We start from the raw sequence: 24,215 nt of genomic DNA on the forward strand, positions 1-24,215 counted from the left end.
GCTAATTCATTGCTCTTATTTCCAGTGCTTCTCTGTACAGTATATACATTAAAATAAAAAAATCATGAAATAAATAGTAAAATAACCCGCATCTTTGACCTGGCCTTTCGTGTATGATTTACTCTACTCATCGGAAGGTAGCGTGGCCGAGCGGTCTAAGGCGCTGGATTAAGGCTCCAGTCTCTTCGGGGGCGTGGGTTCGAATCCCACCGCTGCCATTCAACTATTGCTGGTCTATAGCAGACGTCAAACACATTAATCTTTGCAACGACTAACAAAGTCGCCGACAAAGCTAGCAGGCGGTGCTAGTAATGTTTGACGTTAGCTGATAGCATTTCCAAATGTAGGCGTAGTTTGTAAACAGTGTTTCTATAGACCACAAGATGGCGCCATAGATAACATGACAATAATGTGTTTCTTTCAGCTTAATTTATAAATTCATGACTTTAGAAAATGGTCTTAAATTTAGGACAATTTACAAAAATATAAATAAAATAAAAGTTTTACGACATTCTCGTAATATTACAAGTTTTTTTCCTCGTAAATTTACCACTTTGTCAAAATCTTAGATTTTAGTACTTTGTTCATCCAGGGCCGTATATCAATTGCTTTTGCCCTCATAATATTAGGACTTTATTCTTGTCAAATTGCCATTTTTTATATTATTATTTTTTTTATATATTTTTTCTTATTTTTGTAAAATTGACACCACTACCCCAGCCCCTATCCCAGCCAATCCAATTGGATGCCAAATGACGGCGACATCTACTGCCCCCTAGTGTATTCCTGGGTGCATTACCACTCCACATGTTCACTAAGGCGATAAACTCGAGGAATTAGCATCTTCGATTGATGATAATTTAATCATAATAATCTTCAACTCACAAATGATATGACTAGCTAGGTCTGTTGACACAATTATTAAGCCATGAAGTCTTTCAGTATCAAAGTTCTTCCTGTGTTCACCTTCTGTTATTACCATCCCATATTTAGCAGGAAGTGAACCTCAGGACGTCATCCATGACACGTCAGTTGTAGCTGTATCCCGGCACAGGCAGCGTCTGACCCTCCTTGGCTTCAAAGAAGGTGTAGGACAGCATGATGGTGTCCACCCGCGCCATCTTGGGATCCACGTCAAACTCCGGGTCGATGTAGAAGAAGACGGGCATGTCCACCTCCTCGTGAGGGTTCAGACGCTGCTCCTCGAAGCAGAAGCACTGAGGAAAGACGCGAGAAGACGCATTGGAACATGGACGGTGACGGACGGTGATGGACGGTGATGGACGGTGACGGACGGTGATGGACGGTTGTACCTGGATCTTGTTGAAGTACTGTCCTGCCTCGAAGGGCACCACGTTGTAGGTGGAGATTCCGATGATGGGTTTATCGGTGGGGTTCTTCGCTCTGTAGAAGGCCAGGGCCGTCTCACCCGGGACCACCTGCACCACAGACAGTCAAGGTCAAAGGTGGGAAAGGTTGCCAGCGGCCATGATGATGATGATGTAATCCCTACGAAGATCTCCGTCTGCTGCGGCCTGAAGTTCCACTGGATGCTGGCGTGCGTGTCGGCGTTGAAGGCCACTTTGATGACGCGCTCCTTCACGGGTTCCATCGTCTCCACCAGGTCCGTGTCATGACCGGCCACCGCCGCGCCGCCCAGCCCGGTCGCCTGATGAGAATTAGATTCCTCGTAAAATATTCATATTTGTTATGGTTACTTCACTTAAGCTCCCACCTGGCAGTAGAGGCGGTAGAGCGGCACGGCGGCGTACGAAAGGCCGATCATGCCCACGCCGGCAGCGGCGACGTACGTGAGCACCGTCTTGTTCCTGGTCTTCCTCTGCTCCTCCTGGCTCGGCCTCTTCCGGCTCTTGACTCCACGGCTCAGAACATTTGGTCGCAGGGGGAGCCCCCGCCGCAGGAAGTGGAGCGACCTTCTGAGGTCACAGTGAAGGGTCCTCAGACAGGTCAGTGGTGGGACCGCAGAGGCCGCCGGGCGGCATAGGGACTGTCGGAGGACCAGGGGAAGCAGCATGGCGGCAAGGGACTCACCTGGATGGAGGACAAACCAGTCAGTTTAATTAAATATGTCATCTCCGAGGACTGTAAGATCGTTTATCGTTCTAATAAACATCCATTTAGAAATCAACTACTGTTATCAACACATTAGAGGCGATATTTGACCTGCAAGTGTTCACAGTCCAGCTCGGTAGCTTGGCACGAAAATAAAAACAACCTAAAGTAAAAACAAAAATGGCGCACAAAACATTAATCTACTTAATGAAAGCATAGTTTGTTGTCCGTGTCCTTTCTCCGGAAGATAAAGCCGGCTGTCATTCACCAGGAGACGCGCATAAACTAGCGGACATGTTTGGGGGAGACACATGTAACACATTGTGTTACACAGAATGCCTTCCCCTGCTACTGTGCACACGAAGAAGATTCCGCTGTGGCACCAAAAAAAAATCTAAGTTTTTTTTTTAGCCTTTATCAAATAAAATATTGTATAATTAAGTATATACTATATATGTACTTCATCTTCGTTTTTATTGATCTCAACGTTACCCTCATTTTATTTCAATAATTACGTAACTGACCTGTGACTGAAAATGGCGACTAGTAGTTTTTAAAATACTGCATTTATTTTAGTAGTGGGTGTGGTAATATATTGTTAATATTAATAAACAATATTTATATATAGCTGTTGTGTGAAGGCACCTACGGGGGGCGTTTGTGGACAAAAAGGCGCTTCCCGGCCGTCCTGCTCAGAGCAATGGAGGGGGTCACAGTGGGCCAGGTATTTGATGCCGAATGCATCCTCAGCAAACGGCCGAGAAAGGTAAGCAACCCCCGCGGGAGGCTCCGCGGAGGCCCCGGACCGCCATTTGACGCCTTTGTCTACCGGACACTGACCGCTGGTGTGCTATTTTCCAGGGAAAGTTCGAGTATCTCATCAAGTGGAGAGGGTGGTCGTCCAAGTAAGTCGCTAGCCTTCCTCTGCTAGCCACCGCGGCTAAGCGTGCACGCACGCACACACGTACGCGGGCGCGCGCGCGCGCACACTCCCCCCACAGCCACCTCAAGCTAGCATGCTAAATCGCATCCCAAACAATAACATTAGCGTTAAAGGCTCCTTTTTCATGCTGATGGTGAAGGTTTTAGATCGTTCGAGGTTCAGCCTACATTTCCTGTCACAAAGCAGACAAAAAGCACACGAAGCCGCGGACGTTTTGTGCTCATTGTCAAAATGTCTTGGCTCCTTTTCATAGCATATTAGCCGGTGCTATGAAGCTAGCTTTGTTGCTTCTGTTTTCTTTTTCTGCCAAATGAGAGCAGAGGGGGCTTTAACGTGTTTGTTTAGTGATGTTGTTTGTTTTTGCTGGTCAGTTTGTTTGTATGCTGGATGGATGCCTCATTAGTGTATTTTAATGCTGCTGTATTGCAACTATTGGAAGCCAGGTTAATGATATGTACTGCTACTCTTTACTGTGTGTGTGTGTGTGTGTGTGTGTGTGTGTGTGCAAGTTGCATTGTTTATTTACACTGACGATGTTGACCGTGACACTGAGTCTTCTTATGCATTTTAGGCACAACAGTTGGGAGCCAGAGGAGAACATTTTGGACCCGAGGTTACTGGCAGCGTTTCACAAAAGGTGAGTTTCCTTGTTTTATTGTGTGTGTGTGTGTATATATTACGCGCTAACGATGGATCGGCATGACCGATCGATAACGCTGCGCCTGAGATGGATCCATCATGATGGATATAACTGCCTTGCGCTGGAGACCGATGCTTTGACACTATGCTGACGATATAATGACAATCGTTGATTTGCTAATCGCATACAATGACGGGGTTAGGGTTTAGGGTTTAGGGTTCACACTTCCCCCCGCCGAGAACGGTAACAAAGTGAACTGCTTGACAATTAATCAAAGATTTGAAATTTACATGGATGGACTTCTTGTTGATTCTTGTAAGTAACAACGCTCAGCGCTGCCATCTGTTGGCATCTAAAAAAAACTACACACATCCATCCCGGGCGCAGTAATATACCATCGATCGTGAGCGCAGAAATCCATCGATTTGTGCGCTAACGATGGATTTATCTCGGGCGCAGCGCTATCAATCGATCACGCAGATCCATCGTTAGCGCATAACATATACAGTATATAATACAGTATATATTGTAAATCTATGTATGTATTATATTATTGACATTATTGGTGCTGTGTCAGGGAACAAGAACGAGAACTTCTATTTCAAAAGAAAGGAAAGCGGCCGAGAGGACGTCCGCGCAAGATTCCGGTAACGAGCCTGCACTAGAATAGCCTTTGCTGATAAACAAAGCAGTAGTTCCACTTCCAACCACTGGGGGGAGCTAAAAATGTGCTTTATTTATTTTGCTGCATGGATTATCGTCTTCAGCTGCCGACACTGCCCGCTGCCAAAGAAAGCCGCTCGTCGTCGTCGTCCTACTCAGGCCTGTCGTCATCGCCGTCGTCGTCCGAGGAGGAAGATGACGAGCACGAGCACAAGAAGGCCAAAACGAGCCCCCGGCTCCACCCGGTCCCCCAGAAGAGGCCCCAGATCCTGCTGGCCAAGCCGGACCCGCCGCGTAAAAAGCGTGGGCGGAAGCCGCTTCACCCGGACCTGAGGGCGCTGAAACAGTCCAAGAGCAGACCGCTGACTCCGCCCCCACGCCACCACCAGCTGCTCCGCCTCCCCAGGGAGGAGTCTCGGCCGGGGGTCAAGAAGCCGCTGCAGCCGGCCAGCTTCACTTACACCGGGCTGAGCAGGACCGGAAGGGACGAGACCACGTCCGCCGCCCACAGCTCCGCCTTCTCTCAGTCGGCGACGTCCAAAGGCGGCGCTCAGGGCTGCACTTGGAACCGCCCCCTGCCGCCATCCTCGCCGTCGCCCTCTCACGTCAAAGCCGGCAGTTCACCGCAAAGCAAGAGCTTGCTCTCCGAGCTGAAGCGCTCCATTTCCGAGTCTGGCGGCGGGCGAGGAGACGCCTTTAAGGCGACTCCGCCCCCTCTGAAACTGGCCGGAGGTTCAGCAGGAAGCTTTGGGGGAGGTCAGGCTGGAGGCCAGCGCTCCGTGCTGGGCCACAGGAGGCAGGACAGCCACGGCGGTCACTCGGCGGCGGGCCAACACAAACAAGTGCTTTCCAAAGCATCGTCGTCGTCACATCGAGCGGCCAATCAGGCGCTCAGCCTTCGCGCACTCAACCTGCAGAGCGTCACGAAGACTCCACCCGGTGGCCACCAGGGGAATAGCGGCGCGGCCGTGCGCTCCAGTTCACGTAGCGGCAGCCTGGTGGTGATCAAGGACTCTCGAATGTCAGCGGGAGCGCAGCGTCCGGTTCTTCCTGCCGGTGGCGGCGCTGAGAAGAGCAGGAAGGACGCGTCGCTGTCAGCGGGCGGCGCTCGCTCGGCAGGCGCCGGCAGGCAGGACGAACGTAAACCGAGCCGCAGCTTGAACGAGCTCAGCACGGGCGACTCCGACGAGAGCAGCAGTAGCGAATCGGAACCGGACGCCGCCTCCTATCCCAGCAACAGCCGCCCCAGCCTCGGCGACGCCGCCACCGAGTCGGACACGGAAACAGACTGGCGGCCGGCGCGGAGCCTTCTGGAACACGTGTTTGTCACCGACATCACTGCCAACTTCATCACGGTGACCGTGAAGGAGTCGCCGACCAGCGTCGGCTTCTTCAACCAGCGGAACCACTGAGGGGAACGGCCGCCGTGACGCCTCCGCCCCCCTCAGAACTCTGCCGCCATCTTCATCACGGACAGCGTTGAGTTTAAAGCAGGAAGTCGCACCTTGTGTCTTACCAACTTACCAATGAGTGCGACTCCGCCCCCTCAGTGCCTCAGCTCCTCGTCAAAACCTCGCAGCTGGACGAGCGAGCTCACCACCGCTCGCCGTGGACTCTCGTCTGATGCGTTTTTTCCACACGACGCTATGAAAACAAAATAATGTGACCTTTTTTTCTTATGTCATTTGTACATTTTTGTGTTTGGACCAAAGGTGCTATGAATGTGGAGCCTCTAATTTAATTATCTCATCAACAGTATTACACACGTACACTGATTTAATTTATACTGTAAATATGTTTCTATCGATGTGGATTCTACCTGATACTCATTTTTCAACTTCTTTGAAATAAACCATGACGACATCACACAATGTGTGCGCCTCAACCAGAAAGATGCTGCCTGAATCCACTTTGCTATGCAGGCCTGAGCCACCAGCGGAAAGTAAACCACATGTTAAGGTGGCATCTTAACGGTATTTATAAATCCTGCTGTTTTTCCTGGGAGAAACTGCCCTTGGTACCCGTCCCTCACCCGTTTCCTCCAAAGTTTCCTTATTTTAACTTTGATTTAAGAAAAAATATCCACTCCGGTTGTGCTGGCTCGTCAAGTTAGGTTATTGATGTTTGGCGACACCTGGCGGACACAAAAATACATGACTTATTCCAGCATAGGCCGCATACTGAAATATAACCTATAATATATAATACCTATGGGCATATGCTAAGAAGTTACATATTTTAAGGGGATTTTTTAAAGGTGCATTTCAGTTTTGTGATGGTGAGAAAGCCCATTATTATTGTAAACGTTTTCTTTTCAATATTTACATGTTCTTTTTCTCATGTTATTCACATATTTGGACTTTATTGTTGTAATCTAACTTTTTCACAACCCATTTTCCAATAATTGCAACTTTATTTTCTTAGCTTACTTTCTCGTGACCAATTAAAAAATATATATTTTAGAAACTTTAATATTTCAACTTAAATTTTAGTTTGGTAAAAAGCCTTACGTTAAGGTTTTGCTTTATACCGCAGCTTCGTCCAGCTGTTTACAGGGAAAAAAAGATTGTTGGCACCACCTGCTGGACATAATACCTTAATACCTCGTCAAAAGGGACTCGATGCAGCTGCCTCGAGGCAAGGGGAAATTGACTTTTGGCGACACCTTGCGGCCACAGTGATTATTTAAACTTACAATGCATTTGTGCACAAAAGTTGAATGAATCACAGTGAAAAAAATCATACGATTACACACACACACAAACACACACTAGAGTGCATCCCATAATGTGTGTGTGATTTATGGTCCAATGGAGACCTGCAATGGAAGCCTGTGGTATTTTCCCAAAACAAGTCGGAGCAAACAAATGGGGTCATCACGTGACTGTCCACTAGGGTGCAGTGTACTCACATCAGGACCACCACCCGGCCCTCTCGTGCACACATCACTTTGGAACTTTTGACTCACAATTGTTAACATTGATAATAGAAGAACAGGAAAAGAAACAAGGCAGTACACACACACACACACACACACACACAGTCCGGGATGACTTAAGAGTGTGTGTTTGTGTGTTTGTCTTCATACTTAGTGCAGTAAGTCCAGCAGCAGGCCGATGACAGTCTGCTTCTGTTTGTGCCAACACCGAGACTCTGGAACACACATACATAACAACTTGGCATGTCGCCCCCTGGTGGGCAAATACATCCCAGCAGTCTCTTCAAGTAATACATAAGAGTACACGGTATTTACTGCATATGAATATTCTACAGCCACCCAGGTTACCTGATGATTGCAGTCGTTTGGACGGACCATGTCATGTGACCTCGGCGGCAGTCAGGCTGACCGGTGGGCGGCGAGTCTCCTCACACTCAGGTGACGAACCTGCTGGGACTGTGTGGTGTTGATGTCACATGACCTCGCCATGACGACAGCATGTAAACACGTGAGTAGAGAACGACAGCAGCTCAAACATGAACGACTTGAATGACGTTACCATTGCAGCCACTAGAGGGCACTGAGAACTAATAACTTTAGCGCCGAGCTTTTTCAGGAGGACTAAAGTGTTGCGAATGGAACCCGGACTGACCTGTTTGTTTTGTCCGGCAGGGGGCGCCATTACCACTACCTTCCACCACGAGTCAAAGACGGGAGAAGACTGTCATAAAGCCGGGTTTTAATCAAGTTATCAAGTCTCAGCTCAACGCTGACCTCCACAGAGAGCATCTTGTCACAACAATGTTTGATTGACAGCTGGGGTGCGACAAGGACATTCGTGATTTGGGAGTCTTTCATAGCTTGGTGTCCGTTATTGATCCCGATCACTACATCGTTTTACACCGAAGGCTGCACTTCTGTGTTGAACTTCCCGGAAGCGCCCTCAAAAGTCAACAGCTGTCCACCAACCTTCGCTTTCAATCACCGAACGTCAATCAATCACTTTCGAGCGCCGATCAGTTGGCGCAGGCGCACTTGCACTCGGACACGACGGGGTACTGAACGGGGATCCAGGCGCACTTGAGAGCCGCCTTCCGGTGCAGGCAGCGCCACCTGAGCAGGGTGAGGTGGGAGGACCCGGCCGGCCTGCAGTGCATGCCCTCCGGCACGGAACAGGAGCGCTTGCTGGAGCAGCTGCCCACCTTGACGTAGCGCGGCCAGAAGCGGCTGCCCAGGTCGTTCCAGGCGTGGACCACCGGGCAGAAGGCGTACGACCACAGCCACAGCTGCAGCCGCCGCCGGAGCTTCCTGCCCGGCTTCTGCTTCTTGCCGTGCGGCGCCTCGAACTCCATGGCCCGGATCTCTTTGGGCATGGGTCCGCCGAGGCGGGGCCGCGGGTCGGGCTCGCCCGCCGGCCCCTCGTCGTCCGGCTCGTGCACGGACATGAAGTTGGCGTCAAAGTGTCCGCCCAGGGCGCCCCGCAGCTCCGTCTCGTTCAGGTCCTTCTCCTTCGGGTCCAGCAGCGGGTCGGGGTCCTCCTTGAGGTCCACGACGGGGAGGCTGTCGCTGGGGACGGGACGCAGCAGGAAGTAGTGCTGGCACGCGCCCGCGGACAGCAGCGCGAGCGTCAGCAGCAGCGGCAAGGGACAGTCGGCCATGTCCTCTGCGAACTTCGCTTCACGTCCTCTTGTCCTCCCGCCTCACGTCACGGGACGGGGTCCGCGTCCGTGGACGTCCTGGGCCGGTCCGGCGCGCCTCTTGATCCTCATCTTCTTCTTCTTCTGGAGTGACGCCGCCGCGCTGTGCGCCCAAAGTAGACTGCTGGGCGGTGATGTAATCGTGGACCGGGGGCCAGCCTCCACACGCACACGCACACACGCACGCTATGGAATGATCACAGTCCAATTAAAAAGTAGACTGCACTTGTTGGACGTCACGGACCGGGTGTTGACGTTATTGGTGATAAAAGCACACGAGTGGCGAGGAGGAGCGGTGGTACTACCAAATAAATGTTCCTAAAACCGAGAACTGCAAAAAGCCAGGCGATTCTTCCCGACAGGAAATAATAATAATAATAACCCCAATTCATCCATTCCGGACACCCCAAAATATTCACACAAAGTACATTTAGCAGACAATCATGCGTGTGGAATGATTCCCACTGTGGAATGTAGTGATAATTTACCATCACTTTTACCTTTAATGGCGGCGAAGGCGCGGCGTCGTCGTACTTTGCGACTTCTTCACCAGTTTTTCCTCTTTATCACCCAATAAGAAACGTTTGTGGGGGCCCTCCATGAGACCTAGTTTCTGACCCGATACCGTACCGAGGCGGCAGACGAAAACCAGGGCAAAGTGTAGGCCAAAAACCAAGTAATGCAAAAAGACGCATCCATTTGAAGCTAATCGGACGGCATTGGGCAGTGATGTATGCGCCCGCCATAGTGCGAGTGTCTTGGTGCCACTGGTGTTTATTTTACGTCTAGGAGCTTCCGCCAGCGTTTGGCCAGAGCCGCTCGTGTTGCTGTCGGCTGGAATATTTCACACGCAGGCGAAGACGGCAAAAGGAGCGCCGCACTTCGTCGTCTCCGTGCGACTTGACTGCAAAATGCGACGTTTGTGTCTCGGCGGACCAACCACGCTGGGCCGCCGCCACCGAGATTGTCAGTCCTGCTGACAAACAAACAAATCTTCCCTGGCGGGGGAGGGAGGGGGGTGGGTAGCGCTCATCTTCCCCACGGGTCAGATCTTCCGCCGCTCGGACTTTGTCTGGTGAGCAAAGGCGCGGTGAAGACATCACAGGAGGCTCAGGTGGCGGCGCTCGGCCCACTCGTCTGCTGTGGGACGTATGGAAAGTTCTGGATGAGATGTGAAAGGCATCTCAGAGAGCACAATGTGACGTCACGCTTGTGTCTCGTTCTTATCATCGAGGTTCTCCGCGTCGTTGCTCCCGAACGGCGCTTCTTTTCCACCACATCGTCACTTTTCCATTTCACTGGACACAACATGGCGGCCTGTTTTCATCTTGATGGCCTCGCAGGAACAAAACACGCACACCGATGAGGTCGCGGCCTGCCGACATCAAGAAGAATCACATAAAAGATCTCGCTTGTTTGTGTGATTGTCCCGCAAGAAAAAAAAAAAAGTCTTGATGGCGATACGACGGCCGCAATTTGGACGCTCCATTTGGACGACAAGGCTTCAAAGTGACACGCACGCACGCCTCGATGCTTCTGGGGAATGGGATTCGCCGTCAGATACGTTGGTGGTGAGCGCCGTCACCTCAAAAAGCAACGGACAGAAACATGAAAAGGATTCATGTACAGTGAAGAAAATAAGTATTTGAACACCCTGCTATTTTGCTATTTCTCCCACTTAGAAATCATGGAGGGGTCTGAAATTTTCATCGTAGGTGCATGTCCACTGTGAGAGAGATAAACTAAAAAGAAAAATCCAGAAATCACAATGCATGATTTTTTAACAATTTATTTGTGTGATACAGCTGCTAATAAGTATTTGAACACCTGAGAAAATGAATGTTAATATTTGGTACAGTAGCCTTTGTTTGCTATTACAGAGGTCAAACGTTTCCTGTAGTTTTTCACCAGGTTTGCACACACTGCAGGAGGGATCTTGGCCCACTCCTCCACACAGATCTTCTCTAGATCAGTCAGGTTTCTGGGCTGTCGCTGAGAAACACGGAGTTTGAGCTCCCTCCAAAGATTTTCGATTGGGTTCAGGTCTGGAGACTGGCTGGGCCATGCTAGAACCTTGATATGCTTCTTACGGAGCCACTCCTTGGTTTTCCTGGCTGTGTGCTTCGGGTCGTTGTCGTGTTGGAAGACCCAGCCACGACCCATCTTCAATGCTCTGACAGAGGGAAGGAGGTTGTTCCCCAAAATCTCACAATACACGGCCCCAGTCATCCTCTCTTTAATGCAGTGCACTCGTCCTGTCCCATGTGCAGAAAAACACCCCCAAAGCATGATGCTACCACCCCCATGCTTCACAGTAGGGATGGTGTTCTTCGGATTGTACTCTTCATTCTTCTTCCTCCAAACACGCTTATTGGAATTATGACCAAAAAGTTCTATTTTGGTCTCATCTGACCATAAAACTTTCTCCCATGACTCCTCTGTATCATCCAAATGGTCATATGCAAACTTAAGACGGGCCTTGACATGTGCTGGTTTAAGCAGGGGAACCTTTCGTGCCATGCATGATTTCACATCATGACGTCTTAGTGTATTACCTACAGTAACCTTGGAAACGGTGGTCCCAGCTCTTTTCAGGTCATTGACCAAGTCCTGTCGTGTAGTTCTGGGCTGATTCCTCACCTTTCTTAGAATCATTGAGACCCCACGAGGTGATATCTTGCATGGGGCTCCACTCCGATTGAGATTGACCGTCATGTTTAGCTTCTTCCATTTTCTAATGATAGCTCCAACAGTGGACCTTTTTTCACCAAGCTGCTTGGTAATTGCTCCGTAGCCCTTTCCAGCCTTGTGGAGGTGTACAATTTTGTCTCTGGTGTCTTTGGACAGCTCTTTGGTCTTCGCCATGTTACAAGTTAAAGTCTTACTGATTGTATGGGGTGGACAGGTGTCTTTATGCAGCTAACGACCTCAAACAGGTGCATCTGATTCAGGATGATACATGGAGTGCAGGTGGACTTCTAATGGGCAGACTAACAGGTCTTTCAGGGTCAGAATTCTAGATGATACACAGGTGTTCAAATACTTATTTGCAGCTGTATCACACAAATAAATTGTTAAAAAATCATGCATTGTGATTTCTGGATTTTTCTTTTTAGTTTATCTCTCTCACAGTGGACATGCACCTACGATGAAAATTTCAGACCCCTCCATGATTTCTAAGTGGGAGAAATAGCAAAATAGCAGGGTGTTCAAATACTTATTTTCTTCACTGTATGCGGTGAAGTGGATCCTGTGGCTATAATTAGCACATTTAAGATGCTGAAAGCCATCCAACGAAGAACGTCGTTAATCCGTTCCAGAAGGTCCGACTTTTTTCCCCATCATAAATAATGTACATCCATTCATTCCAGAAAGACCAAATACATTTTTTGTCGTGATTACCGTCACTGAAGACGTGATTGTTGCCAAAGACACTACGTGGCGGCGAGATCAACGCCAACATCATTTTCCTCTTTCTGGAATTCTACCGTGTTTCTCACCTCAAGACGCGGCTTTTTCCTCTTAGCTCGTCTAATATTTAAATTATAGTCACGGGAAAAAACGATGAGAGCACCCTTGTTTCTTCAGTGTATTGCTTCATGTTAATGCCTGGTACTACTACAAGTACTTTGTAGTAGTACAAAACAAACACCCGGTTGATGGAACACTGTCGTGAACCTTCACATGTTGGGCAAAAATTAACCCGAGCTGATATCTCATTGCTTGGACAGACGATGAATGAATGATGGCAACAAAAATAACCTATAAAAGTTTAATTTATTAATTTAAGAGCTGCTATCCAGCAACTTCCATTGTTTTCTTGCTAATAGGCCAAGTTGTTACATCAATAGCTATAGCATTTTACCGCCGGAAAATTCTACTTTTTTGTTGTCATCGTTATATTTGTCCATATACCCTGCTGAAAAAACCAACGAAGACCAGCATACTTAGTGTTTCCGTGCGAGGGCCACCATACCAACACCAAAACACAACGTTTTTCCCAGCATGGTAATGGTACCTCTAATGGTGTCAGACATGAAAATGAACAAGAAACTGAAGAAACAAGGGCGCTCTAATATTTTTTTTTACCATTAATGTAAATTAATCTAAATGTTATTTTTACAATATACCTATGGCTGAGCTGCTGGTAAAAATGGCCCCTGGGCCGCACTTTGGACACATTCCCACAGACAAACATTGTTGTTAAGGCGTCTTTTCCTGACGGCTTTCTAAGCTAAGATGGCGGCATGCCATGCAGTCACCATGCCGGCCCTCTGGATGGCGAAGGTGGGATGTGCAGGCAGAGCACTCTTTTGTTTTTAGCGGATTTAAAAACGGGCCGTACGGTGGATGAGTGGTTAGCATGTTAGATTCTCTGCTTGGGCATCTCCGTGTGGAGGTTCATTGGCGACTCCAAATTGTCCATAGGTATGAATGTGGGTGGGAATGGTTGTTTGTCTATATGTGCCCTGTGATTGGCTGGCCACTTTCGTCCCAAGTCAGCTGGGATAGGCTCCAGCATGACCCTAATGAGGGTAGGCGATATAAAAAATGGATGGATTTAAAAATGATGTTTTTGTGGGAGAAACAAAAGCTTTGCGGTCACAAAGTTAGAATATTTTGGGAGTTTTGGGAGTGGGGGAGTGGGGGGGGGCAGCAAAAGTGAGCGGTTAGAGCGCCACCTGCTGCCTTGCCTTGCGCTCGGCGGGCTGTGAGTGTTGGGAAAAACAAACACGTACTGTAAGAGCACGTGTGGACGTCGCCCCGCAGCGCACATGCACGACAAGAGGCTTTCAGTGGCGGCCCTCTCTGACCGGCTCCTTGTCCGGCGAGCCAAGTCCTGCGGTGTCAGCGATCCTGCGGCTTGGACCGCCGCTCCCGAATGCCTGCAGCGCTCTGGCGGGAACACCCCTCCCCTCCCCTCCCCTCCCCTCCAGGGGTGGTGTGACTCGGTGCAGTTCACACCCACGTGCACGGCATCCTCCGACACCGCGGCTCGGGCCCGCCAGTCGCTCGCATTCCTCAAACGCCTCCTGAATTCTACTCGCCAACGCTCTGCTGCGGGTTTGTTCATGGCGATCCACACGCAGTGACCACGTCTTCTTCTCACCTTGCATGAGCTTTTATTCCAGAGTGTGCAAACATGGAAACATGTGAAAGGGCCGTGCAGACGCGGAAACAAACCCAACACCTTCTCAACCAAAACATAAATAAGAGAAAAAGGGGCGAGCGGGCCCGAGTAAGACGACACAACCCAGAAGGTCCTGACCCGACATGCCACTTAAAGCCACACTGCACCAAACAATACGATAAATCACACGAAACAATACCAAATCCTGGTAAATCACACGGTTGTCCATCAGGGTAGAAAAATACTTCCATGCTTTAGTGGTGGAAGGAACATCTAAGTGGTTCGATCCCGTCCAGATTCACACCACTGATCAGAACTTCACTAAGAGCCGCCATGCAACCAGTTTGTCTTGTTGGTGGGGGTCAAAGGGCAAAAGTCCTGTGTGTAACAGTCGACGCCAGGAGGTCCGAGGCTTGGCCAAGTTGAACCAGCAACTTTAATCCACAATCTACTAAGTTTTGGGGGACGCTCGCCACGGGTGGCCACAGGCCGCCACGGGGGCCCACGAAGAGAAGAGAAATTGCAAAGCCATACCTTCATGAGTGGCAGACACCTCGTGGTCACATGACAGGCCGGTGCCGGGGCATAAACACCAAGATCTGAGCGTCCAAAGGGGGGCGGAGCCTAGAGAGTGCTGCTGAGTATCTCAGACACCTGGGCATTGGTTTGGTCGTCCGAGTCGACGTCATGGCCAGCGGCTCCTTCTGGCTCCTCCCCTCCAGACTCCGCCTTCACCACGCACACGCCTGCCACCGCCGTGTCTTGGTCCCGCCTCCCCTTACCCGGCAACGGGTCCTTGCAGGGCTCCACAAAGATTCTGCGGACGTGGGGCCTGTGGTCGCGAAGACGGGCCTTGCGACTCTCCAACACACAGGTGCTATGGCTCATGTGGGTGCTGCCCTGCGGGGGGGATGGGTCCTCGGGCGGGGGCAGGTCAGGGTCCCGCTGCTTGGTGTACACGCCCTCAGATAAGGACCCCGTGTGACACTCACCGCTGTGGCCCCTGAGCCAGCGCTGCGGTCCGCTGAAATACTGCCCCCGGTGGCTCCTGGAGAGCAGTTTGCGCTTCGAGGGGGGGTTGGATACGGCCCTCAGGGGGTGGGTACCCTCGTGGTGGTTCTTAGAGAGAGAGAGGCCTTGAAGAGTCTTGGTGGTGTCAGACAAGGCCGGGGACAGGGGCAAGGACAGCGGAAGGTCCCCGGAGAACCTTGGGGACAGTGGGGTGGATGGCGAGGTGGGGAGCGCTCTGGGGAGGGAGGGGGAGCGAGGCAGGCCAAAAGCAAAGGTAGACAAGTCTTTGGACAGAGATGGGGGGTGCGGGAGGAGAGGAGAGGACAGGGGTTGGTCTTTGGAATCCTTCACTGCTGGGGACAGGGGAAGGTCCTTCAGCGGGGGGGTGCTGTACCTGAAGAGGGGAAGGTTCCACGAATAAATCAGTTAGCGGCACACAAGAAACAAACGACCTGATTGGACAACGAGACTTCCTGGTTTGTCGTCCCATCACCTGAGCTCGTGGATCTGGAGCACGTCGGGGGCGCTTCCTCCCAGGGAATGCATGGCCTGCTGGGACAGGTCTTGGGGGGGCGAGTACAGCAGGTCCAGCTCACGGGGGCTCAGGGCGTCGCTGGAGTCGTAGTCGCTGTCCGTGGGCAGGAACACCTCCGAGGAGCCGTCTTCGTCCGAGCACAGCAGCGAGTCTGCAACCGGGAACATCAAGGTTAAAATGCCCCCCCCTTGAGATCAGATGATGATGATGATGATGATGGTGCTCACCACTGATGGCCTTCCTCCTGCACAGTTCTGGCGAGGGGGAGGGGGTGGGCGGGTAGTCCATGTTGGAGGAGGTGGAGTCGTTCTTCTGCTGGCCCGAGTCGCTTTCCGGAGCGCTGGCGTCCACCAGGCAGGTGATCGGAACGCCGCCGCGAGGGTGCTTGTAGCGAGCGTACTGCAGAGCGTCCGTCAGCCAGCGGAGGTCTCGACGCGTCTCGTCCAGCTGCTGCACGACGGGAGGACAAAGTCGTCACCCTCGTCGACCATAACCCATCTAAATCCAGTCCCACCCTCGGGCAAGACACTCACCCACCTAGCCCCCGGGGTCACCCGCATGGGTGGCTGCCCGCTGCTACTCAAGAGGATGGCTTAAATGTCACTTACTGTTATTATACATTACACCTGTTGAATATTGGGGTTGGGGGGGGCAGGGCGTCCCCTAATTTAACGGTAGGGGAAACACCGGAGAGGGAAAAGTGTTGTGAGGCAACGTGAGCGTCTGAGTTGAAAGAGACGCAAGACAAAGCATTTAGTGGCAATTATCTGTCTGGCGCACGCACACACACGCACACACACACACACACACACACACACACAGTAGGACTGACAGCAGGATTACTCGACTGGAAAGAATGCAGAGGCTGCAAGTGGCGAGTCGGTCTGACCCAAAACCAGAGGTCGGTCCCTCAAAGAGACGCCACCGACAATCACAACAATATGAAGCTCAACATGGTGGTATCCGCTGATGAAAATACACGATAGCGACATTTTCCTATTACATAAGTTGTCACCGTTGAGCGTCACGGCGGGCTAACAGCGATTGGCCGCATCACATGACACATTGGGCCGTGCGCGGCGGCGGCGGCGGCGGCGGCGTGCAGACGTCTGGTGTGCAGACAGCGTCGGTCGCTTGTCTGAGCGGCGCATATTTTCCTCCCTCGGCGTGTGGAGAGTCTAAACAAACTGTCCAATTAGACCGCATCACGTCATCTTTACACTAACCCACTTTCACTCATCACACACACGCACATGCTATATGCACACAGCTGGGAGGGAACCCCCCCACTCAATAAAGTGCCGTGTGTGTTGTTGTACTTCAGTCTTCAAGTACAGTCACCTTTTGAGAGTATTAGTTTTTTTTTCAATAAATGACTATAAGAATGACTTACCTGGGGGCAAGGGGACGAGGGGGCGTTCCTGTTGCCCACCTTTTTACTTTATGTGTCCAAGTGACCAATAAAAAAAAAAAAAAAAAGACAATGGCATCCTCAGAGCTTTGCCACTCTAATATTATTTTGTATGATTTTCCCCCCGACATTCCCTCTCTCTGACCAATTTGTGGTTTTTGGGGTTGGGGGTTGGGGGAGGGGGGGGCACTATTTTCCAGACATAAAAAACGATTGCACACACGGAGGCACACACACAAACACACATATGGTTTTGTGGTCCGTGTCCATTAGCCGTGGCGGCGTGCTCGTCACATCTTCTTGCATTCCTACTCGGACGTGTGACAGCGGCAGATTGACGATGTTTCTAAGACGGGAACGTCAATCTTCTTCCCAGCCTCAACACACAATTCCAGCTACACAGGAAGTGAAAGGCTATGAAGATGTGAAGTATTAGCAGCGGCAAACGGCCCCCCAATTTATCTGGGAAGGCTTTCGACAAGATTTTGGAGTGTGCCCATGGCTCAGATGTCAGGTCTGATGTCGGACCTGGTCTGGTTCTTCCACTGCCTCAATACTACATGTAATACACCGTGGATCCCCACATTTCCCGGGGGTTGCGTACCCGTACACGTGAGTCAGGCCTGACTGCTGTCACTCAAGGTGCAAACAAAAATATCAAGTATAGTAATCCCTCATTTAAATGATGAAATAATGAGCAAAAAGGCAGAAATCCAAAGAAATAGAGCTGGAATGGGTGCAGATTCTGGAAGAACTAGAATGTTTTCTGTGCAGGTTATTGTGTGTCGCTGCTCTATAGCAAAGGGCTGAAAAATGAGGTCCCCTTTCACGCTTGCACCATTGTGTACACCCAGTGACAATTGCAATTGGTGTTATATTTGGGGTTATTTTCATGTAAAACAACACTTTTTGTCTTGTTTATGTTATTTTGTCTAAATATTTATAGATCAATTAGTGTCAAACTGAAAGTAATGCTTGAAATGTATGTTTTTAGAGAAACTTACCTATTTCTACAGCTGATTACGAAAGAACGGAAAAGGTTAAACTCTAATCTTTCTTTTGGTGTACCAGTCTATAAAGCCCCCTGAAACATCAGTCAAAAGCATCAAAAATGGCCGATACTGAGAGGGACGGCTTTTGAAAAATGGCAAAGAATGAGTTAATGCATGGAACATTTTCTTAGTTAAGGCATAGAAAACCTGTTTCTAATCTTCTAAAGCCTCCACACATGAAACAACACTCCTAAAGTCACCTTTACATGTCGGTTATCCAACATAGTAGAGACAGAGAGAAAATGGCCCAGATACTATAGAATACTACATATTATCACGTCTTTGAATGCCTCATGTTTGTATTATTTTCCAAATGCTTCATTTAGGAAAAAAAAACTCAAAATGTGCTTCGTATGCATTTGAAAAAAACTAATATTATGCCGTATTTAACCCACAAGGTATGCCGGGCAGGTTCCTGTTGGGGAAGTGTGTGTGTGTTTGATTCTTTGAGAAGTATTCTTACGTGAATGTAGTCCAGTATGAGCTGATGTCTCTGCCTGGCTGTCACCACCTCGCTGTCCGTGATGGCCTCCCGCAGAGCCTGCTGGGTAATGAGGGCATCCAGGTCCAGCACGGAGGACAGGCGACAGTAGAGACTGATGAACTTCTCTTTGAAGGTGCAGAAGTGCACTGAGGGAAGGAAGAGGGCCGTGTTAAGCCAGGCATGATGGCGTACGAATGAAGGAAAAAAGAAGCGACCGTGTGTCCGTACCAAGCTCAAACATCTGCAGGGGCAGGTGCAGGAATCCCGACAGCGGCGTGTAGGGGTTGGACTGACCGGGGGCGGAGCAAACGTCGTCGGCGGCGGGCAGCAGCAGCAGGAAGGAGATGCCGTGACCGAGCTCCACCACTTCCTGACTGTAGAGGCGGAAGTGACGGGCCTGCACGCAGGAAGCCACCTTGTTATCTTGGCTGCGATTGGCCCCGCTGGCGAGCGAGAGCGGCCGTCGGCGTACCTGGTGCAGAGGTAGGTTGATGTGCTTCAGCAGGGACTTGATTGCCGTCTGCAGCTCGTAGAACAGCAAAGGGGCGTGGCTTTCAGGTCTGGGCCGCGCCTCTTCACTCTCCTCGCCGCTGGGATCTTTCTCGCCGACCGCAGACAGCTTGCGGATCCAGTCCCACTCCTCCCTGACGAGCACCGGTAAAGATCCACCATTATGATCTCGACACGGCAGGCGACAAACCGCTGAGTGAAACACTCATCGGTCCCGCTGATTGGTCCTTGTCTGGGATGGTGTAACAAGCACAACATTCAACAGGGGTCTCGGGGCCCACCTGGAGACGTTGGAGTTTTCCCGTATGCGGATGTGACACAGCATGTTGGGCGTCCTCTGGGAGACCAAGACCCTGATCTGGTCCACAGAGCTGCTGAGCTTCAGGTATCCCAGATAGAGGCCCGGGGGCAGGCGGAGGGTGCTGCGGCGCTGGTACGCCAAAATGTCCTAAAGAAAGGCGAGACGTGAAAACGCGACCGTCGCGTTTGGACTTTCCCGTTGGAGGACAAGGTCACCTGCAAGGTGATGATGAGGATGTCGAGCGCGTAGGGCTCCTCGGGCGTGGACAGGGACTTCCTTTGACTCTGCAGCTTGGTCACCTGCATCCACTTGCCGCTGAAGAGCGAGTGCTGGTTCTCGGTGTCGCGGATGGTCACCAGCAGCACGTTGCCGTGGCGATCTTTGATGGGCTCGTAGTGGACCCGGCCCAGGTTGTGCGTTCCCAGGAGATTCTGCAGCTGCCCGGCGGCGCTGAGCATCTTGTGGCGGGCCTGCAAGGTGGAGGACGAGGACATGGACACCGACGTGCTCTGCCTCAGCCACCGCACGTCCTCCCACATGCAAGACAGCTGCGGAGAGACGACATCTTGTTGGTCCACACGGTAGACACCATGATGCTGGAGCAGGGGGGGGATCTAACACCTTGGTGAACCACAGGAAGTCTTGCATGAGGGAGCTGCTGTACGAGTCGTCCACCTCCACGATGGGTATCTGGTCCTCGGCTGTGACCAGTAGACTGTCCTTGTGGTAGAACACGGCGGCCAAGTAGATCCCCCTGGGGAGCGAGGAGGAGAACCGTGATACCAAGGCCCCCTCCGCCATCCAGCCTCCACCACAAAGCCAAACAAACCTTTTCAGCGTCTTCACAAACTTGTTGGAGGAGTTGAAAAGATGTTTGAGGCTTCTGGAGACCGACTGCTTCCTGCTGGGGTTCTGCAGCTTGGAAGCGTCTACACAGAAATAGAACATGGCGCTTCATATGATTTATTCAACAGCCTGAACAACCAACTCATAAACAATATAATAAACAATATGCAACCAACAATATTCTCTACAGGGATGCCACCTCCAGTCAAAGATGGAGACGTTGGAGTCACTCTCCCATGATGTCCGTCTGACTGAAGGTCAGCTTATCTCCTTGGCCGTCTATCTCCTTCCCCCTTCCTGCATCCGTGTCGCTGCCCGGCGATGCCAATCTACAAACCGCAGCCCCCTTTTGACTGAGGCTAATTTAGCGTCACGCCATTAGCGTCCCGTAAACAGACGACGGGACGTCTGATGCTCACAAACCAACCACGCAAACTTGTCTGACGCTGGTCGGCGGCCTGGTGCCCAACGAGGAGGAGGACACCAGGTCAACTTCAGTACTGAATGGTTCAAGTAAGGTTTCACAGAACAACAGCAGGTCATCAACGCTTACCAAAATAACACACAAGCTGCTAATACACATGCAAAACAATAATACGCCCAACAGGAAGTGGCCCAGCATACCTTGCAGGTTAGAAATGCCAGTATTGTTCTGCACGTGTGTGTGTAAGCGTTCATTTCGATGTGTGTGTGTGTGTGTGTGTGTGTGTGTTTGGTCCGGAATGGAATGGAAAAATGAGGGTTTGACTTCTACTAGCATGCGAGCCGGAGCTGCTGTAACGTAATCACCAGCGTTGTCCACCTCTGTTCATTAACATCGACGTGCCTCCCTGGTCTGGTACGTGTCTTCAGTTGTCAGTCATCCTCCAGCATCGCACAAGCGTACCTACAGCGACGCCTGAGGCTCCAGCAGCTTTCCAACTGGCTGCTGAACAGCACACACACACAGTACAGTGCAGTACAGTACAGTGCAGTACAGTACAGTACAGTACAGTACAGTGCAGTACACACATACACACACTCTCACACAGGCTGTTATTTAAGACTGGACGCCTCTAAAAGGTCTCTATGAGTTGTCAGCAGTGGAGGCTAACTGGCTTTGACAAGTGGATAATATGACAAGAGTGCCCAGGCCTACTGTGCAGCGGCGCAGTGACTGAATAAATAAAGAGGTGAGTCTGGGTTGGGGGGGGGGGTGGGTGGGGGGGACATGATTGGGGTTGATTAATGAGACCAGGGCGTGAAGGCGTTTATTTAGTTGACAACTGCTGCACTTTGTTCTCTTCTGGTGACACGTCTCTCAGTGGACGTCTCACAACTTGCAGGTTCAAATCCCCGATCGCCCCTCTCAGCCCTGTCCAAATGTCCTCAAGCAAAAACCGAATCTGTCTGGACCCGTGTACGGGAGTGGCTCGGTGTCTCGCGTGTGCACGAATACAATATGATGTGACATTGTGGATCTTATCACCTCCGCAGCAGTAGTGCGAGTGCGTGGCTCTGACTTGCTGTAGCAGACGCTCCATGGCGTCAATGTGACTCCGCCTCCTGGGCTCCCGGCCCTCGCTTTCTCGCCAGTCTGTGGAAAGATTTGAAAAGCATTTGTGTCATTTTTTGCATGCGTGTTTGTCACACTTACATGTTTGACATCATCAAACAAATGTACATATTGGTCAACGACAACACAACTGAACACAAAATGCAGATTTAAGGGATTAAAAAATCCAACCCCCCCCAAAAAAGTGAAGCCCTCCTGTTAAGACATAGCTTAACTGACATTAATACAGTCTGCAAAAGGCTATAAAGCCATATCTAAAGCTGTGGGACTCCAGCAAACCATAGTGAGAGCCATTATCTACAAATTGTGGGAAGTTGAGCCTTCCCACTTGCCCCAGTTAAGGTCAGTGTTCATGACTCCACCATAAGAAAGACATTGGAAAGACATTGGGCAAGCATGAGGAGTTCCAAAGCCAAAAGCACTGCTGAACGAAAAGAACATTAAGGCTTGTACCCGGAGAAAACCCACGCTCGCACGGGGAGAACATGCAAACAAAGAGATGCCCAAGCGGGCAGTTGTGTAGTCATTGACTAATATTTAAATCTGTTGGATGATCTAAAACATGCCCCACCCCCCCCAAAATAAAATCAGGAAGAGGGCAAACCTTTTTCCCACCGCTGTACATACATAGCATATGGTTTAATGAAGAGAATTAACAAAGGCGGAGCTTTGTCTGGTGAATAAATGTGTGTGTATGAATATATCTGCAAGGTGTGCTCACAGCCCTCTCTTTACATCTGCTCCACTTGGATATTACTGCAAAACCATCCACCCACACACCGTGTCCCTGGCTGCACGCTAGCATTTCAAGGCTAAAAGGCTTGAATGTGCAGAGTCGTGACGGAGAAGAAGAATGCCCTTGTGTATCGAAAATGACTTTAACTTTGGTTCGCTCCGAGCACAAGGAAGAATGGCTGCAAAATATCCTGGCGACACTGTGACATTGTACTACTTGGTCGTGCACACTACGTAGCATATACTGCGTGCATGTGGTATACTGCATACCAAGTAGTATGCAGACCAGTAAACTACCCAAGGAGTACCACTAATTTACACAACTCAACAACGTAGCTCCACGACACTAAACCGCTACGTAGTTTACTAGTGTATATGTACTACCAAGTAACTACATGGTAGTACGTACAAAATAGACCTACTGAGGAACTAGTGATGCACTGCTATCCAACTATGCTGTACTACATTATAGTATACCAGTAGTTTACTAGTGCGTATGTACTCATACTAACAAGTAGCTACATAGTAGTACATACAAAATAGATCTACTGAGGAACAAATTACGACTTCATACTAGTGGTTTACTAGTGCTTACATACTAACAAGTAACTACATAGTAGCATGTACAAAGTTGACCTTCTATGCAACTACTGACGCACTACTAAGTAACTACACAGTACTACTTCATACTAGTGGTTTACTAGTGTGTCTATACCACCAATTAACTACGTGGTAGTACAACTTTTCCTACTACAGAACTAGCAATGTACTACTAAGTCCCTACGCAGTACTACTTCATAGTAGTGGTTTACTAGCGCGTACCTACTACCAAGTAACAATACAGAAATATGCAAGGAACTAGCAACACAAATCTAACTACAGAGTATTATTTCAGTGTAATAGTTTACTAGCACATACATCCTACCGAGTAACAACATAGGAGTACGTACAAAGTTTACCTACTAAGGATTCATAGTAGTAATTGACTTGTGTACATACTACCAAGGACCTGTATAGTAGTATGTACAGTTTACCAACTGAAGAACTATCGACATACTACTATGCTGTATTACTTTATCATAGTCGCTCACTAGTGCGTACATACAGTACGTAGTAGTATAAAGCGTACCTACTACGGAACGAAGTACACCTGGTTCGGCCAGATGCCCCGGCTCGACCCAGTGTCGGCGGAATGAGAGTCGTGAGTGCTGATGAGGCGAGGTTCAATCGAGTACTGTTACATATACACTGCTAAGTAACATACTACCTACATACTTTACCTACTATGGAATTACATACTGCATGTAGCACTATGTAGTAATACAGTACATGCTACGTAGTAACAATCTCTCCCTTTCGGGGGTGCCAAGCGAGTGAGAAGGGACCTACTGGAAGGAGCAGCAGACGGCGGCAGGGAGGATGCAGGAGGGCCCCAGCCCTTCATGTTGTAGGCCGATATTCGCACGTAGTACAGACGACCCTGACGCGTCACGATAAAAGCACAGCGTTCAGACGAGGAGTCACAGTTTGGCGAGGAAGGTGGATGACACTACCGTGGTGAGGCTGCTGATGGTGCATTTGAGGGTTTGCAGGTTCTCCAGCAGCATCTCCCCGGCGAGCAGCGAGAAGTCTTTGAGGCAGCTCCACTCCACTACACACACACACACACACACACACACACACACACACA

General features: G+C 50.1%; 4 protein-coding genes and 1 non-coding gene across 5 annotated transcripts in view; 2 read left to right on the plus strand and 3 right to left on the minus strand.

The window, feature by feature from the left end:
- The first annotated feature begins 136 nt into the window (after positions 1-136).
- Positions 137-218, plus strand: trnal-aag (transfer RNA leucine (anticodon AAG)). The gene has a single exon. It is a non-coding gene; the product is annotated as a tRNA-Leu (tRNA).
- Positions 219-844: 626 nt separating this feature from the next.
- On the minus strand, positions 845-2,395 carry cox11 (cytochrome c oxidase assembly homolog 11 (yeast)). The gene is made up of 5 exons (XM_058069301.2): positions 2,185-2,395; positions 1,736-2,052; positions 1,514-1,669; positions 1,314-1,439; positions 845-1,217 (listed from the first exon to the last, which is right to left on the minus strand). The coding sequence occupies exons 2-5, from the start codon at positions 2,033-2,035 to the stop codon at positions 1,029-1,031; spliced, it is 771 nt and encodes a 256-aa protein (XP_057925284.2). The 5' UTR covers positions 2,036-2,052; positions 2,185-2,395; the 3' UTR covers positions 845-1,028.
- A 250-nt stretch (positions 2,396-2,645) lies between these two features.
- LOC131126596 (chromobox protein homolog 2-like) lies at positions 2,646-6,182 on the plus strand. The gene is made up of 5 exons (XM_058069300.2): positions 2,646-2,839; positions 2,935-2,978; positions 3,588-3,653; positions 4,234-4,303; positions 4,424-6,182. The coding sequence occupies exons 1-5, from the start codon at positions 2,774-2,776 to the stop codon at positions 5,729-5,731; spliced, it is 1,554 nt and encodes a 517-aa protein (XP_057925283.2). The 5' UTR covers positions 2,646-2,773; the 3' UTR covers positions 5,732-6,182.
- Positions 6,183-7,981: 1,799 nt separating this feature from the next.
- On the minus strand, positions 7,982-9,573 carry nog3 (noggin 3). The gene is made up of 2 exons (XM_078790970.1): positions 9,455-9,573; positions 7,982-9,113 (listed from the first exon to the last, which is right to left on the minus strand). Exon 2 carries the CDS (start codon positions 8,913-8,915, stop codon positions 8,274-8,276), a length of 642 nt encoding a protein of 213 aa, XP_078647096.1. The 5' UTR covers positions 8,916-9,113; positions 9,455-9,573; the 3' UTR covers positions 7,982-8,273.
- Positions 9,574-13,621: 4,048 nt separating this feature from the next.
- ankfn1a (ankyrin repeat and fibronectin type III domain containing 1a) overlaps positions 13,622-24,215 on the minus strand; it is a 39,500-nt gene continuing 28,906 nt past the window's right edge. Inside the window, exons 12-24 of the mRNA XM_058069293.2 lie at positions 24,079-24,176; positions 23,915-24,005; positions 21,704-21,811; positions 20,219-20,318; positions 20,011-20,143; positions 19,605-19,937; positions 19,370-19,536; positions 19,051-19,222; positions 18,807-18,975; positions 18,558-18,724; positions 15,859-16,081; positions 15,590-15,782; positions 13,622-15,490 (exon numbers count right to left, since the gene is read on the minus strand). Of these exons, the coding sequence (XP_057925276.2) occupies positions 14,710-15,490; positions 15,590-15,782; positions 15,859-16,081; positions 18,558-18,724; positions 18,807-18,975; positions 19,051-19,222; positions 19,370-19,536; positions 19,605-19,937; positions 20,011-20,143; positions 20,219-20,318; positions 21,704-21,811; positions 23,915-24,005; positions 24,079-24,176 (2,735 nt within the window). The 3' untranslated portion in view covers positions 13,622-14,709. The remainder of the gene's footprint in view (positions 15,491-15,589; positions 15,783-15,858; positions 16,082-18,557; positions 18,725-18,806; positions 18,976-19,050; positions 19,223-19,369; positions 19,537-19,604; positions 19,938-20,010; positions 20,144-20,218; positions 20,319-21,703; positions 21,812-23,914; positions 24,006-24,078; positions 24,177-24,215) is intronic.

Source organism: Doryrhamphus excisus, linkage group LG6, assembly GCF_037039965.1.
Source record: "Doryrhamphus excisus strain RoL-2023G ecotype Guam linkage group LG6, RoL_Dexc_Guam_v1.1, whole genome shotgun sequence".
NCBI classification, from domain to species: domain Eukaryota; kingdom Metazoa; phylum Chordata; class Actinopteri; order Syngnathiformes; family Syngnathidae; genus Doryrhamphus; species Doryrhamphus excisus.